At 34.0% G+C, this 19,525-nt stretch overlaps 2 protein-coding genes across 3 annotated transcripts in view; both read right to left on the bottom strand.

Annotated features, from left to right (window-relative positions):
* LOC132034151 (protein PIR) overlaps nt 1–10,216 on the bottom strand; it is a 38,141-nt gene extending 27,925 nt beyond the window's left edge. Inside the window, exons 1-10 of the mRNA XM_059424420.1 lie at nt 9,949–10,216; nt 9,764–9,836; nt 8,856–8,920; nt 8,696–8,773; nt 3,434–3,553; nt 3,271–3,341; nt 2,175–2,267; nt 916–985; nt 756–820; nt 134–329 (exon numbers count right to left, since the gene is read on the bottom strand). Of these exons, the coding sequence (XP_059280403.1) occupies nt 134–329; nt 756–820; nt 916–985; nt 2,175–2,267; nt 3,271–3,341; nt 3,434–3,553; nt 8,696–8,773; nt 8,856–8,920; nt 9,764–9,836; nt 9,949–10,002 (885 nt within the window). The 5' untranslated portion in view covers nt 10,003–10,216. The remainder of the gene's footprint in view (nt 1–133; nt 330–755; nt 821–915; nt 986–2,174; nt 2,268–3,270; nt 3,342–3,433; nt 3,554–8,695; nt 8,774–8,855; nt 8,921–9,763; nt 9,837–9,948) is intronic.
* Nucleotides 10,217–15,412: 5,196 nt separating this feature from the next.
* On the bottom strand, nt 15,413–19,189 carry LOC132034150 (pathogenesis-related thaumatin-like protein 3.5). Of its 2 annotated transcripts, none has more exons than XM_059424419.1 (3): nt 19,081–19,160; nt 16,694–17,288; nt 15,413–15,793 (listed from the first exon to the last, which is right to left on the bottom strand). In XM_059424419.1, the coding sequence occupies exons 1-3, from the start codon at nt 19,136–19,138 to the stop codon at nt 15,658–15,660; spliced, it is 789 nt and encodes a 262-aa protein (XP_059280402.1). In that variant the 5' UTR covers nt 19,139–19,160; the 3' UTR covers nt 15,413–15,657. The 2 variants fall into 2 exon arrangements, with proteins under 2 accessions (XP_059280402.1, XP_059280400.1); XM_059424417.1 differs by having other exon boundaries at nt 15,414–15,793; nt 16,694–17,360; nt 19,081–19,189.
* Between the last annotated feature and the right edge of the window lie 336 nt (nt 19,190–19,525).

Here is a 19,525-nt window from a genome sequence, read left to right as displayed (position 1 = left end):
TAAAGGACATTTTTCCGGGGCTCAAAAGTATGCAGTATTACAGTTTATATCATAATAAGAAGCACAACATTAAAAAACGATTACTGCACTCAAAGGTTCAGTTCAGAATTTGCACGAGAACTAATGAACATACCTTAAATATGTTAATAAGTCTGTTGATTTTCACCCTTTTGTACAATGATTCGCTGTCTTTCTCTGATGAGGCTGCTAAGACAACAAGGACAGGCAAAACACGAAGAAGTGTGTGCCTCTCTGGAAATAGAAGTGCAAAATTCAACTCCAACGACTCAACTATGAAGACAATGAGAACTTGAAGAATGTCTTCAACACTATGAAAAGTCAAGGAGCTCACCGAAAAGTAGTGCACAGAAAATGAGCCTAATTTCACATACAAGGGAAAAAAATTACCACCAAAGTAAATGGCACCGATATTGTGCAGGGAATTGATTTCATCAGATAGTGGGTCGGGTCTAGCATCCGACATAAGAATGGTAAATCAGTTGGCACAAGGATCTGAATTAAAAAGGTGCACCTTTCTCCATTAGGTTTTAGTTTTCTTCTTTTGGGCTTTTTCTTTGGGATTAGCCACCAATAACATAAAATATATCATGACAGATCTTGAAGGCCATGAACAGTAAATATAAATACATAGTCATAAATAAATACGTACGTACATACATATACAACAAAATTCACACAGTGCAGCAACATCGATTCACCATTCCTCTGGGTAGAGAACCTTATTTGAAGGATACTTGTTCACCCGGAACATCTCAACATGCAAGTTTAACAAAATAGCCCACCTCGTGCTCAAGAAGATCTGCAAATATGCAAACAATTCATGTTCAGCACACACAAATACGTGCAAGTTCCCATGATTAAAAAACTTATCGTACACGGGAATTAGATATGCACCTGTAAATCATCCAACTCCTCCCTCATTGAATCTGTATCTTGCCACTGCACACTGACTTGTGTGAATGTCCTGGCATATTGGATATGACAAACAAATGAAACACTTTCAAATAGGAAGAAGTTCAACAAATGGATGGTGCATTGAAATTCCTGGTGTTCGGAGAAGTACAAAAAAGACAGGAAAAAAAGAAGAAACATGTAACACAATTCTTTAAGCCGCTTCATTCAATCGATCAACTAAGCTCATGCTCATCACCTAACAAGTATGGTGGACTATATGAATCCTCTGCATTTATTGCACTATATTCAGGCTCATTTCATTCCAAATTTAGGCTACTTCATTATAAACATAATTTGGTTGAATAATACTTCATGAGATACTAAATTCTTTCTCGGATGCAAGCACCCAGCACAAACAAACAATTTAATAAAATTTCGAGGGAACTTTGGCTTTTTCCATTTCTTCTTGGTCATTGTTCTCTCTTTTACACCATTAGGGGATCACCAAGATTTGGCCCCTTCTTACTGGCAGACACTAATGCTTGCATTAGGATAGTTTGTCTACATCACATCCCTTAGGATGCAGACCTTCCCAGGACCCTGCGTAAATGCGGGATGCTTTGTGTACCAGGCTGTCCTTTATCCTGGCAGACTGCCAGTTCAAAGCTCAAAATTGTTCCTCCAGGATCCTGCCTTTTCCAAACCCTTTGATACCCTGGGGAGGGGGTGTTGGGATTACCTCTAATTTTTTGGTGGTTACACAATTTTGTAGGTGGCACAACAGATCCTATGTTCTCAAGAAACACTTCCAAATTGAAATCAGATAAAACTTTGGGGGCAAAGAGTGACACACTCGGTATACACTGAACAAGAAAATACAACACCTTAGAAGATTTCACCCCTGCAATATAATCTGCTACTAAGAGAGTTTCGATAAAATATGCAAATAAGAAATTCTTGATTACAATCAACTTAAGGAAGACCTGCTCATGAATTAACACCAAACATGAGGCAGTCGTGAAAATAAAAGAGCTTTTACCAGCAGTCACAGTGTTTTGTTTTTAATGGTCACTTGCAGTGTTCAAATACTTCCCTTCTGCTTTGATTGATAAACAGTACCAAAACTGATAAAAGCATTAGTATTTTCAAGTAATCAATTCATAACATGTTAAGCCTTTGTGCAACCAATTGTCCTAAACGGCAGGGATGAAAAAGTTGAGCACTCATGAAAAACAAACAACTAAGACGCACATATTTACCTTTTATACCAAGAGAAGTCATTAGGTATACTAGCTTTTGCATTTTTAAGATGATCAAGCTGGATAAGAACATCAAGTAATTTCAGCATGGACCTGCAATAAAAACATTTGAACTTTTGAAGTTTATGCCTTAATGATCATTGAAAGTCAGAGATTCAGGGGCATTACGGAAACCCAATAAAATACACCAAGGCATAAGCTCAATAAAACAGAACAGATAAACTAAATGAACTAGTAAAGATGCAAGCTTATTTTCACAACATCAAGTCACAATAAAACTTCAGCTGTTATCAACTGTATGCTTTTCATCTTCTTCTTTTTTGGGCAAATAATCATGTGATAGTGAGAACCTAGGCAGTACGGCATACTTGAAAGAAGGATTCATCGAATGATTTGGATCTGTGCAAATAACTGGTGTCTACTTGCATCACAAAGATCACGATAAAACATAGTCCCAAAAGAGCAAAAACATACTGGTTTTTCAGGTCAAAACTATGTAGAGAGGAATTTTACTGCCCCTCACCTAATTTTAAATCTGAAATAGTAAGCTACGCATCATCAGATCAAATTTCAGCAGTCCACCAAGTACTAAACATTTCGTAAATCTCAACTTATCCAAATTTGTCTTTGACGCCTATCTATATTTTTCTGATAAACTCTGCTACGTAAATAAAGCAGTTTCCAATTGTCCATTAATGTAAAGAAGAGACCTCTAACAGAAAAGTGACTTGTTTCCGAATAGCTGTTTTTCAGATTTGGTAAACCTTCACCCCCACCCAAAAAACAGCCGCACCCAGGATAGTGGTTTTTTTTCCCACTTTGCTACCTTGGTGTCTCAAACCCCAACCTCATGATTGGATGCGGAGGGCCTTTTCCACTAGACTTTCCCTCCAGTCGACATTTTCCAAGATTATAACACCCTAAAAGAAGCAATAACCATCTAGGATGTGAATATGAAATAGTGACATGTAATCTTGACCCATTAATAAATCATCTCAATTCAGACAATTACCAGTTTCAAAAAAAAAAAAAAAAAATCATCGCAATTCAGAACAAAGAGAGCAGACTAATGAAAAGATAAAACACGTGTACAGACCAAAGATGAGTTACTGTGGGACCATTAATGCGCCGCTCAGGTCTGGAAAAACGTTGCATGTCAGCTGCCAGCTGCATTGAGACGGATCAAGCAGAAAAGCTTGGGTGAGAAGAAACTTATATCTTTAGTATAGATTATAGATAAACTGATCGCCGGTTCAAACCTTAGATGCAGCAGATGCTTGCCATCTCTGAATTTCACGCAGACGGCTCATTTCCAAATCCAAAACTTGATAAGTTTCGAGATACAGGTCAGCCTGGCTTTGCTTCATAGAATCTGGAAGCTGCAATACTATGTCTTTTACTATTACAAGTTTTGTAAAGAAAAAGTAGGACGGTGGAAAAAAGAAGGTGCAAACATCAAATAAGTGTGTACAAGGAAGAAATATTAACAACTTCAATCTGCCATAAATTTGTCTAAATAATTGAACAAGGAACTTTATCTCTCAGGAAAATTAGCTTTCAGCACTAGATCTCTTGATAGGGCTTCATTTACCCATTTAACTAATTAATAAACATCCAAACAAAGTTAAAAGGAACGCAAAACTAGATAAAATACATTCTTTTATAGCCAAGAAATCCCCGAGGACCAACTCGCGCGCGATCCGAAATTCGATGAATAATGGGCTCACCCCTCTATCCTTCTCCAGTTAAATACCAGATTTTATCCTCACATCAGGGTTCAAACTCTTGAGGTGCGCCTAATTGACACATCAAGAGATGTGCTCTTACCACTAAACCAAAGGCCTGGGGATAGATAAAATACTTAACATCTCGACAACAGTATATCTCAATATATTTACAAGTTAAAAGCGCAAAAACTAATTAAATTATACCAACATATATGAAGTTATAACAAATAACTAATTTTGGCATCCAATATACAATAATTTTGATATTAATCTAACTCTTTAAAGTTGAGATTCAAGGAACTGATTAGTTCTCATTGGGATAACTTTGTGCATCATGTTTGAAGCACACACCTTTTTAATGGGTAGTCTTCACCCATGAGGCGATAATACCTCCTTTCGCATTGCTTCATCGCTTTAAGTGAAGATACGATGACGTTTAATAACACTTATATAGCTTGTTATCACATTGAAGATGTGGTTACATATCCATGTAGACTTGAACCAATTTAACAAACTCTAATACATTCAAGGATCGGTATATGGAATTTTAATGAACTTGCAAGGAATTGTACACTTTATATAGAACGTAGGTCAAGTACTTCACCCTATTCCCTTTCTGGTTAAGGTCTGAAGTCATCAAAGAAGAAAGCAGCTACAACTGGAGTCTATTAAATGGCTAGCATCTGCTGCTGAAGTCTACTATCCAAGCATACCCACCTAGATCCTTATACCTGGACCCAAAGTAGCATGATATGTGTACTTGGGTTTAAAACGAAGCTACCTTTGTGAGCTTTATGCTACATGTGCTGTTTAGTAGAGAATTCAGCAGTCCTTCCACATTTGATTTAGTTTAGTGACCTGGGCGAAATCTTTTTTGTAAGGTCAAGTTTTATTAAAATAATACCAAGATGGTACAGGAAAATACAAGAAACAACAATAGTGCAACCACTAGACTATAAAGTGACCCCTCCTAACAAACTTGAGAAGTCCATGTACTGATCCGGACTACCTAGCGTACTACTATCGCCCCAAGAATATAAATTATGCAAACTAGTATTCTTAATTCTAGAAATGTGCATCCTTTTTCTTCAAAGCAAGACTTGTTCTCTTCCAGCTATATAGTCCAGAAAATGCATATGGGAGTTGTTCTTTAAATCTGCTTCAAGTTTCTAGGCATCCTTTGACTTTGCCAGCTTTCCAGTAAACTCCTGATCTTCAGGGGCATTACCCATGAAACACCAGTCACATTAAGAAACAGCTCCCAACATTCTCTGGGTACTCTCTCTCTCTTCTCCTTTTTTTTTTTTTTTTTTTTTTTTTGGGGGGGGGGTGGTTAAAGAACATTCTCTGGGTACTCTTCAATGCAAGAGCAAATGTTCCACTGATTCCTGATCCTCTTCACACATGTAGCATTAACCACTTAAAGCAAAACCCTCTTCTGTAGATTATTCGGAAAAGGCTCAAAAATGCCCTTAACCTATTGGAAATGGCTTAAAAATGCCCTTCATCCACCTATTGGGTTACAAATGCCCTTAACGTTTTCTTTAGGTTCAAAAATGCCCTTCAAGTTAACAGAAAAATGACATGTAATCTAACTAAACAAGTGGCCATTTTTTATTGGTCCACATAATTTTTTGACCCAATAGAAAAAGGGGACCCAGGCCAGACCCGTTTATAATACAACCCAATATCTTTTACACCTCTCTCACATGGAGATTAAGCTTTTTCTTCCTCTTCTTTCTTTCTTCCACATCAATTTCCCTCCCCTTTCTTCCATTTATTCTTTATTTTTAATTTGTTGTTTTCTTTCTTCCTCTTCAATGTCTGAAAATCAGTTTCTTCTCGTGACCAAGGTTTTTCGCGTAATCTCTATTGAGGACTCGGGTAAATGCTGGATGTAAATCCTATAAGTGTCCTCGCTCAGGTGTAAGCATTATTTGGCCCAGAAATCTGTTTGATTTTTGAAACTGAAATTGGTGATCAACAATTTAGAAGTTTCATTGGATATCGTTCGTCAAGAAAGGAACAATTTAAGAAAGATGGTGATTGAAATTGAGGGTACTAACTTTGTTGAAAGTGTCGAAGTTGGAGGCTAAAGTGCAAAAATTCAAGAGTTCTCTCGTAGTCTCGTGGGCTATTTTCTTTGATTTTGTAGCGGCCAGAATGAAGCTATGTAACACAGTACTACTTTTTAGTATAGTTTGAAATGCAGAAGAAATCTGCTATGTAATGATGTAAACTGATGTTTAAATGGAAGACATTTTGGCCTTATATAATGGTGTACTTTCTGCTACATTATTATGCATTTTTGCTGCTATTTGTTGGGTTAAAGCTGCTGTATTTTGGGTAAAAATCTGCATTTTAGCTGCTGTTTTTTTGGGTTGAAAGCTTTCATTTTACCTGTTGTTTGTAGGGTTAAAAGCTGCTGTTTTTGGGTTAGTATTATGTGTTTAGCTGCTGTTTTTTTTGCTAAAATTCTACATTTAGCTGCTGTTTTTGCATTAGAATTCTGCATTTAACTACTGTTTTTGTGTTAGAATTCTGCATTTAGCTGCTGTTTTTTGGCTTAAAATTTGCATTTTAGCTGCTGCTTTTTGGATTCAAAGCTATTGTTTATCTGCTATTTTGGGGGGAAGAAAGAAAGGAAGGGAAGGAAGGAAAAGCTTAATCTCCATGTGCGAGAGGTTGTATTATAAACGGGTCTGGGTGTTTGTCCGGGTCGGAATTTTTTATTGAGTCAAAAATTTATGTGGACCAATAAAAAATGACCACTTATTTAGTTAAATTCCATGTCATTTTTCTGTTAACTTGAAGGGCATTTTTGAACCTAAAGAAAACGTTAAGGGCATTTTTAACCCAATAGGTGGATGGAGGGCATTTTTGAGCCATTTCCAATAGGTTAAGGGCATTTTTGAGCCTTTTCCGCTAAATTATTCTGAGTTAGACAAGCTTCCCAAGTGACAATCCATCCAAAACATGCTACTTTGACAAAAGCTTTAGTTTTCCAGGTAGTCTTCCAAGGCCAAGGAGATACCCCCTGACCAGCAAGCTTTAGCAGCATTGTAGCAATTTTTGACATAGAACATTCTATTCTTGTTATTCACCCAGAATAAACCATCCACCTTTTTCTAGAATTTTGAGATTGACTCCAGCTTTGACTCCAGCTTTTGTCTAAGTTAGACAAAAACCCTCCAGTTCCCAATCATTTAAATTCCTCCAGAATTCTAATTGACATCCAGAGGTTGAATGAAAATAAGCTACATAGTCCTTTTTAAGCACAGAGCACCTAAGCAAGACTGGAAGTCTGCTTCTCAAACTCCACCTGCCCTGCTCATCTGTGTGGAACTTTGCCTCCAACCGCCCATCTTTCCATAAATAGCACTTTTTAAATTACATCATCACTCCTAATGTATCTCCACAACCATTTAAATAGCAAGCTTTTGTTATGAAATTTCAAATTCCTCACTCCCATAGCTCCTTTTTTCTTTTTCTTTTTTTGATAAGGTAAGTATTTTATTAACAAATGGGTTAGTCCCCGTAGACAAGCCGTATACCAAAAGAAGAGAATCTACACCAAAATATGATTCTCAACAAAAGAGATCCAATCCTCTATACAAATAGGGACCTCATAAGTACACCACAAAGGGAACTAGAAATAACACATTACCATCACATAAAAACTGATAGCTCCTTCTTACTTATCATTTGAAATGGATCTTCCGTTTATCAGCATTACCGTCACATAAAAACTGATTTCTAATAGAATTCTTCTTCTTCTCTATTGTTGTAGGCATATAAAGCAGACATTGTATATCTTGGCATTCCATCAAGCACACCACTAATTAGGATAAGTCTTCACCCAAAAGACAGACATTGTTTCTTCTAAGGGATTAACTTATTTTCACATCAATCAATTACTCATTGCCAAATACCCTTGTCTTTCTTCTTCATCCCTAATGAAAAACCCAAATATACTCTAGGAAACTTGTCCACTTCACGCCCCAAAATATCAGCTAATTCCTCAATGCAATATTCTGCATTTATGTTAAATATACTACTTTTAGACAGATTGAATTTCAGCCCAGAAACGGCTTGAAAACTTAACAAAACCCGTCTTAAATGCAATAATTGATCTTTTTCTGCCTCGCAGAAAAGTAAGGTATCATATGCATACAGAATATGTGTAAGTACCATTTCTTCCCCTCCATTCCTACCAATGCATAGGCCCTTAAACCATCCCAAACTCTCTGCCTTTTTGAACGTTATGCTTAGGACCTCCATCACTAAAACAAAGAGATAGAGGATAAAGGATCACCCTGCCTTAAACCCCTTCCAGACTTGAAGAAACCATAAGGATCCCCATTTATCAATACAGAAAATCTGACTGTGGAAATGCAGAATCTGATCCACTCTGTCCACTTATCACCAAAAATTCATTAGCTTCAGGACATTGAGCAAACAAGACCAGTTGACATGGTCATATGCCTTAGACGCAGTTATCAGGACCTAGTGTGTTGATTAACAAGGTTATGCTCTTTGTTCTGCTAAAATTTAAAGCATGACTGAGGTTGATCACAGTTCCTGCTCTCACAAAACTGCCAAAGATATATAGATATACAACAATATTCTGAAATAAACTACAAACAAGTACGACACCACATGTTATCATCATTTTCACCAACCAAACAAAAACAAAAAACTTAGAAAGCAAAGTAGAAGATCCGAATAATGTAAGACCTTATCTCACTAAGAAATCAAAACCTTTTCTGTTAGAGGCTGAAATTCTTTACTAACCTGAGGAAGCGCTTTAACACAACTTCTATATGTGTAGAGCACGGAACCCATTTCCTTCCCCTCTTGTATAAGTGCGTTCTGCAAACAACTTCAGCATTACATAATGGAAATGAAATGCAATTTAAGTAGCAGAAAACTGGTACAATTTCTTAACACATACCAGCTGGTTAATAGCTTTAGTGTCTTCTGATAAAGACAGCCTATATGCAGCCACGTCACTGTACTCTGCCAAAAACATTTTGAAACGTTAAAAGAAAATTAAAAAACACTTCTTTAAGATAATACTTTAGGCAATTTGATTTCATAGGTGGGCTATAATTCCAGAAAGGAAAACCTATAAGGAACATTCACAAAGAATCACTTGAAATTCGAGAAATAATAATAAGACAAACAATATACTCCCTTTGTCCCAATTTATGCGGCGCACTTTCCTTTTTAGTCCGTCCAAAAAGAATGTCACCTCTCTATAATTAGAAACAACTTAACTTTATAATTCCCCTTTTACCCTTAATGAAATGATTAATAGCCACACAAACGTTTAAGGTTTGTGTTAGACCACAAATTTCACACGTCTTCCTTCCTTTCTTTTTGAAGAATCTGCTAGTCAAACGGTGCCACATAAATTGGGACTGAGTGAGTAATGGGATTGAAATAAATGATAAAAAAGGTTACACTTCTAAACAATATTGCAGACAGTTTTATTTATCAAAATAAATACTGAAGGCAAATTTATTTATAGCTACAACCAGAAAGGAAGACCAAGAAATGACATTAGCAGTGAACGTAAAAAAAACAATTAACAATAACTAGAATAATAACATTACTAACTACAACAATGAATGGAATAAAAACTGCAGAATAAGTAGTGAAGACCTAAAAGAAAAGATAAAAACGACATTTGTTAAAATAGCAATGAATGGAAAATACAAGTACAAGACATTTGGAATGAATGGAAATAGCAATTAACAATAATAAGATTACTAACTACAATAATCAAAATGGAAAAAAGAAAACAGGTGAATGAGTGGTGAAGACCTAAAAGAAACATAAAAAGGATGTGTTTGTTACCAATAGGACTAATAGTTGCAGCACCTTCAGCTGAAACCCAAAACCCTGGGCCTTGTACGTCTGGTTGATCATCCTATCATTTTTAGGAACAAATTCATCAATTAAGACAACATGCTTAATAAATTAAATTATGAATCTAATCTTCATAAGAGTCGTATTTAATAAACATAAGTAAGATTAATTACCTCTAAAGAGAATGTGGATAGTGCAGCTATGGCTTCTTCAATCGGAACAGCCATTTGATCTGACAGACAACTATTTTGTTGTAATTAGCACAAAAAATACTGCATTTGTCAGCGTAGAAGTGAAAGGGCTTTAGCTGAAATAGGAAAAGGGTGTGTTTAGTTTAGTTTAGTTTAGTTGGATCTGGGTGGGAGGAGAATTACGGCAATGGAGTGCAATTCTCTATGCAGTAAGAAAGTAAGGTCAGAGACTAATACTTGAACAGTTAAACTAGTTGATACTTTGAAAATAGCAGTGTAAAAAAAAAAAAGTATATACAATATTAAGTTATTTAAAGAGAATTATAAATAATTTTATTTAATAATTAATTGGTAATTTCTAATATAAATAATATAAGTACTATGTTATAATGAGTTAAACTATATTAAAAATTTATTACACTAACAAGCATGTAGTTTAAATTCATATATAAAAAGTCTAAAAAGACATGTTTTGACTTTTCAGAGACGGATTAATTCTGAGTAAAAATTTATCGCAGATTATATTAATTTGTCATAACTAAATGATAAATTAAGGTGAGAACATGTATTAATTACTAGTATGATTTAGTGATAATCATGTATGTGAAGACACGTGTCATATATTTGATTTGCAACTTAAACTCTGCATAATATATCATTGGGTGTATAGAATAGACGGAGCTATAGTATCAGAAGGTGTTGGTTCGAATCTCTTTCGTCAAAAAATTATATACTATATATACGAGGTTAAAATTTATTTTAGGTAATATATAATAGGTGTTGAATCCCTTTGACTTCTCCATATATTTACTTATTTATATTTTACTTTGAGCCGGAAGTCTTTCGAAACAGTCATTTTGCCCCCACAAAAAATAGAGATAAGATCTGCATACGTCCTTCTACTTTTTCCACACCCACTTGTGGAATCATACTGGTGTGTTGTTGTTGTTTATATTCTAGCTCTCCTCAGTCAAAAATCTAGACATATACGTGTAAATTAATAGGTTCGTGAGTTCTTTCTTCATATAATTGTGAGGGGAAGTCATAATTCAAAAGATTTTATTTTAATAAAAAGCAGAGGGGCAGCACGTTGTCTTCCCTTTGAAGACTAACTCCACTGAGATTCCTTTCACCTGAAGAGAAATCCACCACTTATATTTATCATCTTTTCCTTTTCCTCCCTTTTTTTCCTTTTTCCCATCCTTGTTTTTTTTTTTTTTTTTTTAGGCTGCTTCAATTACCAATCTTCAGGAAGCACTCAATCAAAACCCAAGAAGTTAAATTGGAACTCAATGAGATCAGGGTCATAATTCCTTAAAAGATTATATGGTCAGACTAATGAAACTTAATTTAGTGGTAAAATTGAGTAACCAAATTGGTTACAGAAGTTAATTTTTCATATATTAGGTTACTTTTTACAAAGTAATCCTCTATTTTTTATCTTTTGGTTGTGAAGTGAAAAATATCTACAGATTAACTATAGTGTTAACAGATCGGATGGTGTTTTGATTAAATTTGTTAACACTACGTACTAATAATAATATCTAACTATTGATTGGAGCAATGATATGAAGTTTTTCTTTGTTTTCTAATTTCACATCCATTGTCTAATATCCGCATTGAGGCCTCGATTAATCCAGAGAATCACGTCGCGTAAGGCCCATTTAAGGGGTAAGCGCTCCCTAACAGGATTTTTTTCATATCCAAAATCCGAATTCGAGACCTCTGGTTAAGAGTGGAGGGACCCTATCCATTCCACCACAACCCTTGTTGATAATGATATGAAGTTAAAAGTTCATATCCTTATGTGAAAAAATGACTTTTGCAGTCAGATCAAGTTACCTCAAGGTTTGCCTTAACTCACCAGCGTAAGCTCTAATAAAAATAATTTCTTCAAAGAACTTCAATATACATCCAAGAACCCATTGTCATCGATACAAGCTCATAACAATTCAATCCTCTACATTCTTGCATTCATTCAGGCTCGTTTCCTTCGACGATTCATAAGGTTCAAATTCAATGGGGTAAATTCTTGGGTATTGACCTCTAGTTTACTAACAAATAATTCAATAGGTCCATTAAGATTATTGTAATTCACAGTAAATTCTCAAGAATACTATTCATCGTCTTACTCATTTTCTCAAAAGTAATAATCATGCGGGTTTTATAAATCAACCTTCCAACCATTACAATATATTATAAATACTTTTCTACTCATAATAAATGAGTTGAGTTGTTGAATTTACCTAGCTTCTTGAAGCTCAAAAATTCAAAGTTTGGATTTTTTGGTATTTTGAACAATTTAGGTTGAAATGTGAAATTTATAAGTTAAGGTGGAATTAGAATCAACATATAAATGAGTATAATTAACTCAAAACACAAAACATAACTTATTTTTTTGGTAGAACCTCCTTGGTGATCTAATAAAAGAAATAACGAATAGTCAGATTTAGAGGATGATTTAGGAGGGAATGAGAGTAAGGGCCTTGGTATATATTTGACTCATCGGAACGCATCAAGTGGGGCGGGTCAATAAATGGTTAAAATGAGTACCTTCTTATTTTTTAAAAATTTAGCTTAAACTAAAAATTTCACGTCACCAAATTTAATGAAAAATCTTTTAAATTGATTAGGTGACTTTCTAAGTGAATTATCAATAGTTGAATGACTTTTGGGTTATAAAATAAAACTGAGTGTCTATCTAAAAGAACTACCCTTAGTTGAGTGTATTATCTCCAATGTTAGCCTTATCACATTCGTTAGTCACTTTTTATCCGGATATTCAACGATTCAAAGCCAAATTCATTATAGATAGGGAGTTGTGATTGTTTGAAGTTAGACCTTGTTTGTACTTGTTTTAATCTCAACCCTCTGCATGTTTCGAACTTTTCTTGGCTCCAAAGCTTTTATTAAATTCTAAATCACTCCTAAAACGTCTTGTACACTTCATATCGAGTCCGGAGCCTAAAGGGCACAAAAATATACAAAATAAACCAAAAGGGGGGCTGCCTCTTCCACTATATATAAGTAAAGGGGTATAACGTGGAGGAGCCAACGTTATACCCCAAAAAAAAAAAAAAAAAACGAATTGTCGGACCAAAAAAAAAAAAAAAAATTAATGGTATAACGTGGGTGATCCACGTTATACAAATAATTTTGTATAACGTGGATCGGTCCAACGTTATACAATATATATATATATATTGTAAATTGTGGGCTAATGTCCACCTATATTCCGAGATAATATTATTAACCGGTACAAGTGAAGGAATTCCACGAGTGAGCCACCTCACTAACCCCTTGAAGACTTGTCCTGTAAGCTGAGAAACCTAAATGCAATCGCATCCTTATTTGTATTAATTGTTAAGAGTACTTTCAATTAAAATAATTGATTAAACTATATGGAATTCTTTTAATGTCCAAGTTATAGGTGTGCACTAAAGCCCCTAACCGAATCGGGTAACGTAAATAGGAGAATGAACACCGGCATCCTTGTTCGCTATACCAGCCACACGGCAACATCAATTGTAACATTCTTATAGATGTCGGCAAGTATGTTAGAGACTTTTAGATCTTGATTGCTTGTGAATGCTTTTGTATTTCAGTTAATTTTTCCGGAGACTATATTATGAGATAACTCATAATCTTCCGATGTTGTTTAATTCGGAATGGGGACAATATTTTGAATTGTTCGGTCAAGTTGGTCCATCGATTCAACCGTAATCTTATGTGGCATCATCTTAGCTAAACCTTAAAGTTTTCATGAAAAGAAAAAAAATGATCGATTGTGGAAAAACAAAAATCATTAGGTTCTAATTCTTATTGTCTAAGAGCACTTTCTCTTTGTGCAATCCAGGTTCTTCTCCCATAGTGCTCTGAGATGGTTTCCTGCTTATGGGTAAGCCGTTTCTACTTGACTTCATATGTTACTTTGTTTCGTTACGAATTTATGTGTGGTATTGTGTGTTTTAAGTGGATAAAATAGTGTTACTAGTGTGAAGACAAGAAAAGAATATTTTCAGCCCCTTCCTCACGTTATGAATGTTTAGTCCACGTCAACATTTGTTTCAACTTCCTCGATTTACAATATATATATATATATATATTGTATAACGTGGACTGATCCACGTTATACAAATAATTTTGTATAACGTGGATCAGTCCACGTTTTACAACATATATATTATAAAACGTGGACTGATCCACGTTATACAACATATATATTGTAAAACGTGGACTGATCCACGTTATACAAAATTATTTGTATAACGTGGATCAGTCCACGTTATACCATTAATTTTTTTTTTTTTTTTGGTCTGACAATTCAATTTTTTTTATGGGGTATAACGTTGGCCCCTCCACGTTATAAAAGAACTCCTAGTTGAGTGTATATAGTGTTAGCCTTATCACATTCGTTAGTCCTTTTGGTTTTATTTTGTGTATTTTTATGCCCTTTACTCCTTTAGGCTCCGGACTCCTTCATATCATGTCCAAGTGATATCACCCATATTCAAAGCCGTCATTAACTCACAAAATGATATTATTATTTTTAATTACATACGGGTAGGGGAAGGAGAAAGAGGGAAGGAAATCACAATATGAGAATTCGAACCCTCACCAACAAGGTGGAAGTTCGGATAGCCAATCAGCTGAGCTACTAGATCCCTACAAAACGATATTTTTAATATCCATTAACGCATTTTAAAATCTTAAACCTTACGAAATATTCAGGGTCACTACAAATCATCTGCAATATGCGAAAAAATTGACATTATAAATTTAGAATAAAAATGTAAATGTATTTTTTTTTTTTGGTTTAAAAGATACGTACTCTAATATATTAGAAGTTGACAGTATAGGGAGTTACATGATTTGTTGAAGCAGGCAAAAGATGGCTATCAAAAGTATACGAACTAAGTGGGCCTCCATTCAGAGGGACGCTACAAGGGGAAAGCATATTGGGGAGCCTAACACTAGAAGAAGCTAAAGAGTCCATTGCATTAATAAATACGCTTTCTTTTCTAGGAGCATTGTGGAATATATACATATAAAATATAATATTATTATTCTTTATTCCTTTTCTATGCTTACATAAAATATGTAAGTTATGTATAGAGATTAAAAATATTTCTAATTATTTTTTTATAAACTGTATAGTTTAATTTTTTAGATATAAGATATATTTTTCTTGAATAGAGTAATATATGATTTTATACACACAATATCTATATCTATATTGACATTTATTACCTACCATCATGATAATACACATTAAGTTCAAATATCTTACCAATTGCATATCAAATTCAAATAAATTAATTATAGAGGAGAAATAGACTATTATTCCAACCTTATCATTTAATTTCTCTATGCTTAATACTATTATGCTAACTAACCTCAAAAGAAGGAAGGTAATTGAGTAACTTTGGTCATTGAAGGCAAAATCAAAAATCACAAATAATACACTTTTTTCTTTCTTTTATTATATAACCAAACAGATTGTTTAATAATATAAATGATTTTTAAAATTGTACACTCATTAGCATGGGATATACGCGCAAAGCGCGTGCCCGGAAATTAATAACAAAGAAATAGCATGAACTTTGCAACAACAGCTTTAATGGAAAAAATAAAGTGTAAACCCGGATAACTTTCCCAGAAAAAAAAATCAAAAGTATTCCTTTATACATATTAAAAGATGATCTTCAAATTGGCAATGAGGGTTAATCCAAGAATTATCATCCACAAATTGCTTATCGATGATCTTAAACTGTTTGATCCACTGCAGACCAGCTTGTGATCATGGTATGAGCATACTTGTTTTTTCCTGCAATTTCAACGTATCAAATTTACTCCTTTTGCTTTTTAAGTAGGCGTTTGACCATAGAAATAAAATAAAAAAATTCACTTTTTTTGGAATTTTGGGAGTTGGAGTTGAAGTTGTGTTTGACCATAGTTTTTGTAAATAGTATTTTTTTGTTTGTTGAAATGTACTTGTTTTGATTGTGAAAAAAGTGAAAAACTTGAAAAACAGGTTTTTCTTGTTTTTCAAATTTCAAATACAACTTGAAGTTGTATTTGAAATTTTCATAGCCAAACACTAATTTTTGAAAAAAGTGAAAAACTTTTCCGGAAAAAAGTGAATAATTCTTCTGGCCAAACGGGTCCTAAATTTCATTTGGATAAAAGGTAAGGAAGATTGTGTCATAAAAGGAGAATTTTGTACCCTGGATTAAGAAAATTCTCTTAATCCATTTTCTCTTCGATTATTATGAACAATAAATTTCTCCGTCAATGTATGTTTACTCGAATCTTGCTTTATGAATTAATAAACTCGTGAATGAAAGAATTTATTTAAGTGGTGCAACTAGATATTTAAATGAACAAAGTAGGGATACAAATTCTTTTTTTTTTTTTTTTTTTTTTTTTTTTTTTTTCTTAGTTATGACGAGTAGTCTTGCCACGTTCTTCTAGATTCGCATGATCATTTTGCTAGGGTGAGTGTGTGTGTATATACACTTTGGTTTGAGGGACATGCAAAAATATCCCCTTTTTTTTTTTTTTTTTTTTTGCAAAGAGCATTTTATCCCTCAAGTGAGACTTTTTGGTGTAAATTCAGATTAGTCAGCCTAAAAAGTGGATATCGAATATCCAGCGAAAAATAATACTCAGAAAATAAAGAGAAAAGTAAATTAAAAATAATAGAAATGAGTTTATTTTAACATACCTTGAGGTGCAAAAGCCAATAACATAGTCGGTCCCTGAGCATGTGAAAATGCTAGTTGGATCATCATATGCATAACTATAAGCAGTGGGACAAACTTCCTTGAATTTCTTGGAATAAAACGTAGGTTGACAAGTCGTTGGATTTCCATAATTACCCCTACAACAATACTCATCTGTGTTAAAGACATCACAAGCACTCCTACATGCAACAACTTTCCCATTTTTCTTAACAGCAAGTTCCTTGGGGCAATTGTCTCTTAAATCACCATTACAACCAGCAGCACTACAATTTCCTTTACCATTAAGTGGTCTAACGCTTATTGGCACGTTAAATCCATCGACAAGACTAACATCGTAAAAATCGAGTGAAGCAAGGGTAAATTCGGCAAGTGAAGCAGGGGTTTTTCCTGTACCCGAACATTTGAGAGATGGACCACAATCACCCGTTTGGCATGACCCCTTACCGTTTTTGTCAAAATTGCAACCTGTTCTACCCCAAATTCTGCCTTGAAAACCAACAGGTGCAGTGAAAACCATGGATTGGCCTGGTTTTAGAGTAAATCCACCACCATTGAAGTTGTCTCCTGGGAAAACACCTGGCCAAATCGTCTCTTTGCAATGGTTTATTATGGTGAAAACTCTAGCAGACTCAGAGAATTTTATTACACCTGTCATACAAATTTAGAGTAAGTTGCTATGGAATCTGGGGTGGACAGATTTGGCATAATGCAATAACGACTTTGGCTTAAATCCTGTATTTCTGTTAAAAAGTTATTGAATATATATACAAATAATCTATTCGAACCCAATAAGTAAAATGAGTTGTGATTGTAACCCTTAAATCAAAAATTCTAACTTCGCCTATGTGTGGAGTGATCTCGTTGAAAAAATTGAAAGATTATTGTTTCACGTATTGTTACGTGCACTTTCATAGAGTCGTGGACTCATGGTTGCATATAATCATCATTTTCTTCGGTTGATTATAAGTTTTGGGATACTGATACACATATAATTATTTAGAATTACTTGTAAAGGATGTATAAAATTTGATAACAAACTAATAGTGTTACATGACATGCGCGAAAAAGATTATAACTATATGATAAATGAGTGATCAGTTTTGAAACAATTTGAATAAATAAAGAAGAGAAAACCAATGATTGCAACCGAAAGAGGGAAAAAGATGGAAATGGGTATAAGCAATTAAGCATGCAGCTAGGTTCGCTAGTTTCGAGAAAACGAGATCTCTTGCCCTCTTACAATTTGAATAGAATAAAATAACCTTTTCAGGACTATTATGTATTTTTTTTTCCAAATCTCTTATGTGTTAAAAAATGAAGATCTCTTCTAAAAAGGTAAAAAATATAAAAATATTTGTAAAGGACTAAAAAACTATTTATCTCCGCTAATTTCTATAGAGTTTCTACAAACAACATTCTTTTTTCACAAATTTGATTATCATACTACATATTTTAATATCTATAAGCATTTAACAGTAAACACAATTATTATTATTATATAATAACTTGAGATTGTTATATAAACTCATAAAGTTTTAAGTTCTGAATCCATCCCGCATAATGAGTTTCGTTCTACCTCATTAGACATTCCTTTACAATAAAAAAAAGGGTGCACGTTTCTCTAGTGCGTGTTGGAAGATGGTTTGTATAGTGCAACATATATATTCGTTTTTAGCTTTGATTTTTTAACATTTTAATTTAGTAGAGGTCATGGGCATTAAAAGAATAAGACTAATTGTGGAATACTACTTTTTTAACTTTAACTTCAAATAGCTTATTTTTCCAAACTTCAACCATTTATCTATCAAATACCTTTTGAAAGTTTCTAAACCAAGCTTCACAGTTCACGTGGTACAATCTGATGATGGACTGATTCAAATGTAACACACAATTACATTTTCTTTTGTTAATTCAATAATGTGTCAGGTACTTGAAAAAGAATACGAAGAAAACCAAATAATTATTTTTTGGGTTTGGAAGGGGCAATAGAGGGCAGAAATGGATTTTTGGCCCTTTACAAACTTCTTTTAGTTTTATGACATTTTTACAAGAGATCTTCATTTAAACACATAAGAGTTATGAAAGAGACATTTTCTTCTATTCAAATTGTAAGAGGCCAAGAGATCTTATTTCCTCAGGTCAATATAGAATTAGAAATTTTAATAAGAGAATTCAAAAAACTATTATAAGTGACAGAAAGCAATTTCTGAATCACCTTAACTACTGCAATAAAAGTTTCTCTTGTGTTAAGGCCGCAAAGGTACTAAAAAATTTGTATTACTTACAGGTATTACTTTTTTGGGGAAGGGATTCAATTGCAGGTAAAATAAACCGCTTAAGCTAGTAAATAGAAACATGAAAACACTACCTGATAAAAGAAATAAACTGAGCAAAACTCTTTGAAGAAGAACTAGATATGAAGCCATTATCTTTTCCTTTTCTGTAAAACTTTGTTAGTTTTGCAAAACATACAGCAGTGGGTGAATGAATAAATAAGGTACGTAAAAGGAATGTGTATGAAAAGAGGCAAGTTGAGGTTAAAAATAAAATTAAAAAAATTCCTTTTCCAAGTCTATGGCTTGAAGATTAATGAGATTCCATTCCATCCTTCAACATATGGGAAGTACTCACCACTCATCAGGTGCTCCTTTTGCATCAAGTTAATGGACCATAATTAATATAATTATTACTTCCATATCTTGGCCTAATTGTTAATATTAATTAGTTTAACCTGATGGAAAGATAAAATTTCAAGAAATACAACATAGTCATCATCATCATGGGCGGCTGAAGGGTTAAGCATCTCAAGCAGT

The sequence above is a fragment of the Lycium ferocissimum genome, chromosome 10 (assembly GCF_029784015.1).
Source record: "Lycium ferocissimum isolate CSIRO_LF1 chromosome 10, AGI_CSIRO_Lferr_CH_V1, whole genome shotgun sequence".
Classification (NCBI taxonomy): Eukaryota; Viridiplantae; Streptophyta; class Magnoliopsida; order Solanales; family Solanaceae; genus Lycium; species Lycium ferocissimum.
This window is presented reverse-complemented; position numbering and strand designations above follow the sequence as displayed.